Genomic DNA, 11,641 nt, shown 5'->3' with positions numbered 1-11,641 from the left:
TTGCCATGCACAATGTATATTACAAAGTGCATGGAAATTGGCAAACAGAAGTAATGAGACCTAATGTTTATGGCCGGACAACCCCTTTAAGTGTGTATACGAGTATACTTGTCCTTTTAGGACACAACTATTACGTCCAGGTCAGGATTAACATTATGGTTAGGATTGGTAGAAAGGGGAGAATGTAGGTTACATACTTCCTTTAAAGGGAACCTGTCACCGGCTTCATGCTGCCCAAACATGAACCCAGGACATCTATAAGCAGTCCCCCCCTCCCCCCCCGTGTGTTATTTAGAAACGCTTCAGAGTTTTACAATACACAAACTTTACAATTTGACTTGGAACGGAGCTCTGAGTCAAAGAGGCAGGCCATGCAGCATGTTGACTAACCTCTCCCTACACAAAAGGGAGAGACCTGTCAGTCCACATGCTGAGAGTCGGTAGAGGCCTGCCTCTGACTCGGAGCTTTGGTACAAGTCAAACTTTAATGTGTGTATTCTGAAACGCACAACACATACGTGGGGGCAATAGACATACTTGTACCAGATGAACACGGTGACAGGTTCCCTTCAAAGATCATCTCTAGTAAAAGCTAAAAATGTCATCCTAGTGTACAGTACCATTGTGAAATCTTACCTTTCGAAACTCAGTTCTTTTTGGTATAGACCTTCTTCATAACTCACCAGGCGCAAGTTATCATTGTCTGCCATCCTTCCCTCACACTACAAAGTTAGGGTTAATTCAGATGGGACAGGTTTGCTGCAGACACTTTTGCAACTGTCCCAGTCATCTGAATGGGGCTTGCAGAAATACGTGCAAAACAACCCCATTCACATTTACGGAACCGATTTGCAGATGCAAAATGTATGCAGTAAATCTGATGCATGTGAATTCATGCTCAGGGCTCCTTCACACACAAACACACTTTACTGCTTTCATCACTCATAACCATAAAAAAAACGGAAGTTTTGTTTTGCGCAAAAACATTTTTATTACAATTCATGTATAGAATTAAATGAAAGCAGTGAGAGGGAAGGGAGGGGGACAAAAAAAAAAAAATCTACTGCACCAATCTGTCAGCCTTGAGACTGGTGGTGACAATCCGGCCTATACACATACAGTTAATAGTTTCCTTGGGGAATATGTTTCTACAAAGGATAAAAACAACCTAAAAATTCACAGACACAAATTTGCAATGGTCATTGCTAGTGCAGAAAACGCTTTGCTCATATGGGAGGTGTGAAAAGAAAGTCCTAAAAAGTTTTTTTTTGTCCTGATTAAACAATTCGGCCAGAGCTCAGGAAACGTTTCAGCGCTTCAGAAGTCGGATGGGGTTCATTACGGGTTAAAAGAGTGGTAAAAATAATGGAACGCTTCAATGCCTTTCTCTTGGCATTGTCATCTTTTCTGTTAAATAAAAATTGCCAAGTTCATCAGCTCTTGAAGCATAACTCAGCGATGGCCGTTACGTCTGACAGAGGCCAGTTGTTTAAGGTGCAGGATAGTTAATATACTCGGGGCTGGCGATCTGCCTTCTAGGAAGTTCAGGTCTAAATCCAGAAAAGGCTAAAACCAAAAAATAAAAAGAAATAAAAATATATATATTTATATATAGGAGTCCCTTGAGGGCCGAGACGCGGATTTAATCATACATACACCATACTAGAGCAAAGGAAATAATAATAAACCACTGCAAATATGTACAAAATGATTTAAAGACATTATGTTTCTTTACAAATAGCTGTAATCAGTAATTGTCCGATCATCCACATGGTTTATTTTTTTTTTCCTTAAAACTTCTTTACATACTAATGTGGAACATTAGGTCTTTACAAATTACATTCTGCTAATAGCAGGCCTGGATAAAGCAGGCTGATATCCATTTATATATATATATTTTTACACGGCTCCGGGATTCCATGTGCAGGAGGATGGCTCCGTGCTTCTCAGTCTGTGGCTTTCCTTAGGAAAAGTCTTGAAGCCGGTCAGCAGAGACCTTGCCAAAACCCTTATAGATAAGTTCATACTTCCACAATGCTTCAGTCGTCGCTGTCCGACAGGGTCTCATACTGCGATGACAGAAGAGGTGCTGGTTCACGATCCCATATTCTGCTCTGCTGGTGTGCAGCACTTTGCGTCATGGAGGAGGGTGCACATGCTATGGTTGACGGAGGAGTACTGTTTAGGATTCCCATAGTCAGTGGGTTGTATGGGAACTGGGTGGACCCTAAAAAAGATGCAGAAGCAAAATCAGCCATCCTAATGAGCCACAGAATGACACATACCTGGACCGGATCCTTGATTTTGGTCGAGCTCATAAGTTGCAGGTAACTTTTTTTTTTTTGCAACCAATTGCACAAAATAAGGCAAAATGGTGGCAGAGACTACAATGTGACTGCGCACTAATGCACAACGTGTATCAAGTAGTCCGAGAAGCAGTAATACAGTACTTACCCTCCTCAAACCATGGTGATCCAACGCTGCAGCCCGGTGATTCACCAGCTCTCTGACAGCTGAAATCAGGGGACTGCCGCCTGCCAAGCCGATGCCCCTGCATCTTGGCATTAGCACTCACATCATCTGCTTCATGATGCCAGGAGTTCAGATTGGGGACGCTGCTGCCTCTGACTGCACCGATGCAGGCGGCACCCACTTGACTTCCGCTGTCAATAGAGACCCGGTGAATCGCAGAGGCCGAGGAGGGCAAGTACCTTTTTTATTATTTTAAAGGCAGCTGCTATGCAGCAACGGCTGTCAATGCTGGGTTATACCGGGCACGGGCGGAAGCTGCTGCTCAGACCCGTGTGGTGGCCAGCGACGTAATTGGAGGAGCAGCTTTTATTGAAAATCAATGGGAGTTGCTGTGCTTGTAATTACGAGGACCGGCCACTACACAGGGGACAGCCGACGCTACTTAGGAAATCCCTTTAAGTGATTGGACTAACTTTAAGAAGTGAATTTCTAAGGCTGTATTCACACATGGTGTTTTTGAGCTGCAATTAAAAAAAACACCAAAAAAAACAAAACAAAAAACACATTGTAAAAAAAACAAACAAAAAAAACCTGCATGTTGTTTCTAAAATATGCATGCCTTTTCATGCAGTTTTTAACTGCGGTTCAAAAACTGCAGCAAAAGAGAAAAAAGCGCCATGTGTGAACACAGCCTACCCGCACAACCCCTGTAATTAATAAATAATTCACTTGTATTTTCCATACAGGAGGTATTTTTCATTAGCGTATAGCACAAAAAAAAAAAAAAAAGAAAACTTTATCAGTTAAGTGAGACCCAGGATGTAGTCAACCCGAAAACTAAAGAGAGCTTACATAGACCGCAAATACACAGGAGAAATAAACCCTTAACTTACATTTAGGCCTCCCTCACACGGGCGTTTTATACAGCGTTTAGCGCTGCCTTTTCAGCCCAGCGCTAAACGCTGTACAACACTCCCATTCATTTCAATGGGGCTGCTCACACAGGGCTGAAAACGCTGCGCTTTGACAGCGATGCAAGTTCTATTTGGGGGCGTTTTCAGCCCTGCGTCGCCCATTGAAATGAATGGGCAGCGGTTTTAGCACTGCTGAAAACACGGCAACACTTGGTGCCGCGTTTTTGGCAGCGTTAAACGCTCGCCGATTTTCGGGGTGAGGGCTTGCAATAGAAGCCCTACCCCGAAAATCAGTTCCAGCTGGCTAGAGAAAAAAAGAAAGTTAATACTCACCTAGCCGCTGCGGTCCGGGTCGGGGCCGCTGGTCTCTGCCGCTGATCCGGGCTTCCCCTGCATTCACGAGTCTATTGCCCTAGGCCAGGTTTGAGAACCCCGCCTCCGGCAATAGAGTGCTGTGATTGGGCATCGAGCGTGCCGATAACCAATCACAGCCCTTCATTGACTGTCTCAGCCAATCAGCGCCGGCAAGCTCTGATTGGCTGAGACAGTCAATGAAGGGCTGTGATTGGGCATCGAGCAAGCACCGACAATCAATCACAGCACTCTATTGCCGGAGGAAGGGTTCTCAAACCTGGCCTCCGGCAACAGACTTGGGAGTGCCGAGGAAGCCCGGATCAGCGGCAGAGACTAGCGGCCGCGACCCGGACTGCAGCGGCTAGGTGAGTATTAACTTTTTTTTTTTCTTTTCAGCATTCTTGGCTGAAAACGCAGCCAAAACGCTGGCATAAAGTATGCCAGCGCTGCTGAAACGGGGCGGAATCTGCAAAAACGCAGCGTTGAAAAACGCTGCGTTTCTGCAAACGCCCTGTGTGAGGGAGGCCTTAAAGTGGATGAGGGATAACTTCTTTTTGTGGGACAACCTAAGGATAGGGAATAATTTCCATATTGGTGGAGGGACTGACCACTACGCCCCCCACAACTCTGAGAACAGAGTTTCAGAGTGTAGCACAATGAAGGCAGCTGTTGTCATATATTGCACTACTGCTCCATTAAGTTCAATGGGACCGCCAGAAAAAAAGTTCAGCACTTTTTCTTGCACTTTCAGATAACTTTTCGGAATGAGCTGCCACATGTACATGAGGAAGAACACTATTCCTGGCCAATATATGACTGCTATCCTGCATTTATCATCAGTGGTCTCCTCTGCAGGCTGCATCTCCAATTTCCAGTCCACTGAGACTGCTGTTGTGACGTCTGCTATACACTGCGCATGGAGAAAACTGCAGCTTCTACTCCCTAAACCTCTGTAGCACACAAAAATAACAGCAATACAGAGGACATTATGTAGCAGGACTGAGAAGTAATTGTAATAGCTGTAAATCAATAGTAGCTGCAGCCAATCTTAAGTGTAGTACTAGGTAGTTACTGCAGTCAGCTCTCCCCTCCCATTCCTGGCCGGCTGTACTCAGCCTACACCCTGACATCACTACCATTAACACTTCGAGCATGCTCTGAGTGCAATTATGAATATGCTAAAAGTGCAGTAACCATTTAAGCGCTGAAAAGTGTAAAATGCAATCACATAATATAATTTATTGTCTTTTGCTCTCAGAATACAACTATTTTTGTACACATCAGACTACAGAGTGCAATTTAAAGCAACGGGTTCCTCCACGTTTTCTCCAAACGTAACTATTACACACCGTGCGACGGGCTGGAAAAGCTGATGTGTTTTGTTCTCACCTGTGGAAGAAGGTCGGTCTTCCCAGGCCCACGCAGGAGCCTGTCTGTAGTCTCCTTCTGAGTGAACGGAGGAGACAGAAGAGGGCCGTTCAGCCCCCAAGTATGCCTGGCTGCCAGAAATGGTGGACTTCATTTTGCGGCTGCCAGATTTGCTTATCAGTTTTTGCTTGATGGTTCCTCCGCCTGTAACATGGAGAACTTTGTATATAAGGTAGTCTGAAAGGGCTGATGGAGGAGTGCAGGCCAACCCTGCAGATCACACAACTGTGGGCCCTTTCAAAAAAGTGAATGAAATGATGACCTCCATATTGTACCTGCGGGGGGAACAGCAAGGGAAGCACCCTGGTTCCATGGTAGAAAAGTAGCAGATGTGTGACGTTCCAATGACAAGGTGTGACTTTCTATTGCTACAAGCTTATGAGGCTGGGGTCACGTATAGCGCTAATGGGCTACAAGGCAAAAACGTCCGTGTTTTAATGTGAAACTGCCATATTTATTGGTCTTGTGGGTTTATCAAGTAAAACAGCTTTATAAAAAAAAAAAACGGTTTCACCTGTAAAAATTGCACCTTCAATAATCGCATCACAAAACCAAGGTAATTTGCAGTGTGATAAACTAAAAAAGTTTGGATTTGCCACATGGCACATTACTGCTGCGCATGAAGCCAGCCTCCGACTAATGGAATAAATTAAGTGAATGTAAATGTGTATCTGATAGACTATCGTCACTGCTAGCTTCTCACAAGAACATGGCGTCCTTTGGCGATTTCTCATACAAACCTGAATTCGGTGATGGATTTGCTTCTTCTCTTCGGGAATCACTATTTGAAGAGCCTGAAGAGTTGCCTTGTGCTACGCCCATTAGGACACTATGGTCATCTGGCTTGTCATCAAAACTGCCCATTAAAGCTTTACGAATAATGTCCTCAAGACCGAGATTACTGGCAGGATCGGCAAAGGAATGACCCCGAGCGCTGATGGCTCCTGTGAAAAAGACGACAGTATATTGTGACATATTAGCAAGCAATCCGCGATTAAATGGCTCTCGATCTATATATATAAAATTGAATGTATGTCTGCGTGTGTGTGTCTGTCTGTCTGTTTGTCCTTTATGCGCTACTACACCATTCATCCGATCGCCATGAAACTTTGGGAAGTTGTTGAGTACACTCCTGGGAAGATTATAGGCATAGTACAAACATTCTATGATAAATGGCGCGTGCGCGAGCGTCGTCGACAGTTACGACCCCCCCCCCACGTAGATTGTTCGATTTCCATCATTGCCACTAATTCTCTCAATTCCCGATGTCGTAGAAACATGAAATTTGGCACGGGCATTGATTATGTCATAAATAGGAAAAGCTAATGGGTCCCAACTCGATTACTCAATTCTAGGCGCAAAAGAATTAGCGCCCAAATTTTACGTACGGAATCTAATTTTCTCACCTCCCAATGTCATAAAAACTTGAAATTTGGCACGAGCACTGATTATGTCATAAATAGGAAAAGTTAATGGGTCCCAACTCGATTATTCAATCCTAAAGCGCAAAATTTGGCACGAGCATTGATTATGTCATAAATAGGATATTGAGAATGCTGAGGTAAAATAAAAGCTGTGCTGTGATTGGTTGCTATATATTATACCGCTGAGGTAAAATGAATGCTGCGCTGTGATTGGTTGCTATTTTATATATTGCTGAGGCAGAATAAAAGTTGCGCTGCAAATTTTACGTATGGAATCTAACTCTCTCACTTCCTGATGTCTATATATATATATATATATATATATATATAAATGAATGTCTGTCTGTCCTTTATGCATTACTACACCATTCATCCAATCACCATGAAACATTGGGAAGTTGTTGAGTACACTCCTGGGAAGATTACTGGCATAGTACAACTATCCTACGATAGGTGGCGCACGTGCGAGCATCGTCGACAGTTATGCCCCCCAGACAAAGATCATTTGATTTCCATCTCAAGCACAAAAACAAAAGGCATTACGAGCAACGGGAGGCGTGTTCAACTACAAAATGATGCATCCGCCGAACGTTTCGCAAGACAATTGCTGCATATTGAGAATCCTGAGGTAAAATGAAAGCTGTGCTGTGATTGGTTGTTATATATTATACTGAGGTAACAAGAAAGCTGCGCTGTGATTGGTTGCTATTTCTTATACTGCTGAGGCAACATGAAAGCTGTGCTGTGATTGGTTGCTATATATTATACCGCTGAGGTAAAATGAATGCTGCGCTGTGATTGGTTGCTATTTTTTATATTGCTGAGGCAGAATAAAAGTTGCGCTGTGATTGGTTGTTATTTCTCTTACTGCTGAGGTAACATGAAAGCTGCGCTGTGATTCGTTGTTATATATTATAAAGCTGAGGTAACATGTAAGCTGCGCTGCGATTGGTTGTTATATATTATACCACTGAGGTAACATAAAAAAGCTGCGCTGTGATTGGTTGTTATCTGGATATATAAAATGAATGTATGAATGTCTGTCTGTCTGTCTTAGCAGCAACGCGCGACGGGTAAGCTAGTCTGTTATAATGATGAAACAATTTCCCCTGGGATGAAACCAATCATTTAACCAAACGTGAATATAATGCTAATTATTAAAGAGAGACCTAAAAGGTACCTTGACAAGTGACAACTGTTGGGTGCATAAGAACCCAAACGTCAAACGACTGAGTGCTTTCACATAGGAGCGATAGTTGTTCAGCCAATGGATGCGGAGCGCACCAGAGATCTCCACCGGCCGCCTCCATTCACTGTGAACAGGTAGTCGCTCACAGACTGGACAACTCCTGTTTATACTGAATGAGAAGTCGCTCGCTAGTCTCTTCATTCCAGTGAGCGGAAATGAAGCAACTAACGACTACTAAGCAATTTCTCGCTCAGTGCCCTGTCGCTGAAAATCGCTGTTTCAAGTAATCGCCCATGTAAAGGTACCTTAACTCTACAAGTGGTGATCATCCACCACAGCCAAGGGAGGCCCTTACCTGAGCTAGTGACCGCTGGCAAGTTAAAGATCTCCGTTCCTGGTTGAGCGGCAGCTGTAATACATAAATTTAGCTTGCGTTAGTGACAGTCATTAACTCTTAATTGGGGCAATTAGAATATTACACGATTAAATGCAAAAATAAATTAGAGGCAAACTACTCAATTGTGTATACAGATGAACACAGGAATATACTCAGATAGGACTCTATTATGAATGAGCAGACAAAAAAGTTTTTCGGTTTTGAAGAACATGCCACTCATATGGGATACATCAACTCTGTAAACTCAAGTCTGTGGCTTTCACCCCACTAATTTTTAGGGAGTACACAACGTGGTACAGGCGTCTATACAAGTGGCCCCAATACAGTATTGTGAGAGAATTGTACACCACCGCTGTATGGCACTACTGGGGGAACAATCTGCTGTATGAGCAGCAAGGGATTTCCATCTCAGGGCCCCGTAGGCATCAAATAGGTTATACCTAAATTATGTACAGCTCTAAAATGTTCCTCTGTACTTACAAAATAGAAGCCTCTTTTGTGTTCCTCCCCTGCGCACCCTAGTGGTGTACCATTCTCACTTACACAACACTGAGTGTGCCTAATGAACACCTATTATGAATGTTCATAATTAAAATTTATGCAGCATAAACGATGGGCGATGAGCTGATTGCTCAGTGTAAACAGTAGCCGGTCAGTACTGAATCGCCGCTATGTTAAGTGAATGGAGAGGGGCAGGTGAGAGCAAGGGGAGAAATCTCCTGCAGCCGCCCCGCTGTGAGCCAACAATGCTCGCTCCTGTGCAGCAGCAGGGGAGCGAGTATGTGCTGGGACGAGCGTCGAGCATCGTTTGCCCGACATTCGTCCAGTGTAAATGGGCCTAAATAGCGGCGGGGGTGAGGGCCGGTGTGCGGGAGTTGTGCCTCGAACACCCAACTGGAAACAGTTTGTGGGGTGCCATTTTTGTGAAGGCAGTCATTATACATGTGATCACATGATCGCCAGTTCAAGTCTCCTATGGGGACTAAAGTAAAAATAAGATATTTTTATATTACTAATGAATTTATAAATGATTAATAGTTTAAAAAGCTTCTTTTCCCAGTTGTCACATCAAAAGAAAAAAATTGGTAAGAGGCCAATCTATTAAAATATCACATTTACTCTACACGGTCAAAGGCATCATAACAAAGAAATACACAAAACATTAAAAATAAAGTTATAGGGGTCAGAAAGCAATTTTTTTCTAAAACTTTTTTTTAAGTAATACAACGTAAGAAAAAAAAACAAAAAAAAACAAAACACAAAAAGTATCTACAGTGGATATAAAACGTCTACAAGCCCCCGTTAAAACGCCGCGTTTTTCTCGTGTTAAAAAAATCTGACATTTCAAATTTATTTCCAGTGGATTACATTTAGCACAATAGTGACATCACCAAGAACTGGACGGCCCTCAAAAAGTGATGAAAATACCAGACGAAAATTGGCCCAGGAGGCGGCCAAGAGGCCTACAGCAACATTAATGGAGCTGCAGGAGATTCTGGCAAGTACTGGTTGGGTAATGCATGTGACAACCATCTCCCATATTCTTCATATGTCTGGGCTGTGGGGTAAGGGGGCAAGACGGAAGCCTTTTCTAACAAAAGAAAACGTCCAAGCCGGCTATGTTTTACCAAAACCTACATCCCGTCTGCAAAAAGGATGCTAAACAGCTGAAGAGGAATGTCACCTGTCAGTACAACAACCACCCAAAGCAGACCTCCAAATCAACAGGATAGCAGAAGAGGATCAAAGCTTTGGAATGGCCCAGCCAGAGCCCAAAACTGAATTCCTTTGAAGATCTGTGGGTTGACCTGAAGAGGGCGCTACACACAAGATGCCCTTGCAAACTAACAAATTTGGAGCGCTTTTGCAAAGAAGAGTGGGCAAAGATTGCCAAGTGCCATGCTGATAGACCCCAAAAAAACGAATGCTGTCAGTCAGAGGGAACATCAACAAAGTATAAGTTTTAGGGTGTGCATATTTATGCAACCACATTATTTTAGGGGTTTTTCCACCCTAAAAGACTTCAGTGTGCTTTCCAATGTAATTGTACAGATAACGGGTCACAAGGAAGGTGGAAATAAATCTAAAATGATTCATCTTTATCAGATTCATTTTTTTAACATGACAAAAACATGGCATTTTAACGGGGGTGTGTAGACTTTTTATATCCACTATACAATTGGTAGAACCGTAATTGTACTGACCTATAGAATAAAGGAAACGGGAGATTTATTAATTATTTACGTCAGATGGCCCACTTGTACTAAAAGTTGAGACTTTTCTGTATTTTTTTTGCTGGCCTCTCCACTTTCCTAAAAAGTGTGACTGTAGCCTAATACAGAGACGGTGGATGCATTGTGACTGCCTGATGCCAGCAAGCATGTCCCATACAGAGTCTAGCAGTAATACAGATACCGCTAGTATGAAGGCAGTTTGTGACTGGTGCAAACCCACAAAGAATTACCTAATCAGAAGAGTCTAGCTGTCATGCACTTACTCTCCCAATGGAGGGGGAACGTGGCGGCCTATGCTTGTAACCACAGTATTATCAAGTCGGACGCAGTCTGGCACAAATACCCTTCTTTCTCCTATGGAGGAGGCAATGAGGCTGCCTGACGCTTGCATTCGCTGCCTAGTCAGATACAGAATCTAACCAAAAATATGAGAACTGCTGCAGAAAAGGGTAACGAGGCAGCCTGAGACTTGTAGTCACTCTATTATGTCAAATACAGAGTTTAGCAGTAACACATTTTCTCCTCCTGCGGAGGGCGTAGTGGCTGCTCTACATGTTAATACACAGCCGAATTATGTCAAACACTGGGTCTAACGGCAATGCATCTACTTTTTTAGAAAGCATGAAGATATGGCGGCCTGATAGCCGCTATTATGGCCAAGATCGCGTCCAGCTGTCACACAATGACACCCATATTAACGGGGGACCTTGGTGCGTGCCATAACTGCATAATCAGGATTGATCCAGTGTCACAGTAACTCCTCTTATGGAAGGGGGTAACGAGGTGGATGGTGCATGTCATAATTGCATAGTCATGAGACATGGGGTGTCGACCTTTTAGAATTACTCCTCCTATGAAAGGTAATGAGACAGATGACGCTTGCCAAAACTGCATAGTACTGCAATTACTCCTTCTATGGAAGTGGGTAATGAGGTGGCAGCCAGTACAGGTGTAGTCTCGCCGGGCAACAATTACTCCAACTATGGGGAGAGGGGAAAAGTGCACTTGTAGTAGCTTCACCGCCATGTTAACAACAGGGGCATCGGTGTCCCAAGAACGTGTTTTTTTCCCCTAAAGCACTGATCATGGATGAAGCTTTCCCCTCCCTGTCTATTGGATTCACCTCATCCAAAGTTGACATGAGCAAGAGGAATTGGTCCACCACCCAGAGAAACATGGTAGGCATGGGCTAGGTGAGCATGGATTGTGAGACCATCAAGGAGAGTGAG

At 43.6% G+C, this 11,641-nt stretch overlaps 1 protein-coding gene across 8 annotated transcripts in view; it reads right to left on the bottom strand.

Annotated features, from left to right (window-relative positions):
- Nucleotides 1–1,774: 1,774 nt before the first annotated feature.
- The window catches only part of NCOR1 (nuclear receptor corepressor 1), a 139,753-nt gene continuing 129,886 nt past the window's right edge, over nucleotides 1,775–11,641 (bottom strand). For 7 of the 8 annotated variants that reach the window (XM_066599514.1, XM_066599512.1, XM_066599520.1 and 4 more), the window contains 4 exons: nucleotides 8,137–8,190; nucleotides 5,909–6,112; nucleotides 5,130–5,312; nucleotides 1,775–2,227 (listed from right to left, as the gene is read on the bottom strand). In XM_066599514.1, the coding sequence (XP_066455611.1) occupies nucleotides 2,040–2,227; nucleotides 5,130–5,312; nucleotides 5,909–6,112; nucleotides 8,137–8,190 (629 nt within the window). In that variant the 3' untranslated portion in view covers nucleotides 1,775–2,039. The remainder of the gene's footprint in view (nucleotides 2,228–5,129; nucleotides 5,313–5,908; nucleotides 6,113–8,136; nucleotides 8,191–11,641) is intronic. The other variant, XM_066599517.1, reaches the window with a different exon arrangement.

This window comes from Eleutherodactylus coqui, chromosome 4, assembly GCF_035609145.1.
Source record: "Eleutherodactylus coqui strain aEleCoq1 chromosome 4, aEleCoq1.hap1, whole genome shotgun sequence".
In the NCBI taxonomy this organism is placed as follows: Eukaryota; Metazoa; Chordata; class Amphibia; order Anura; family Eleutherodactylidae; genus Eleutherodactylus; species Eleutherodactylus coqui.
The sequence above is the reverse complement of the archived record's forward strand: the minus strand, read 5'-3'. Positions and strand labels throughout refer to the sequence as shown.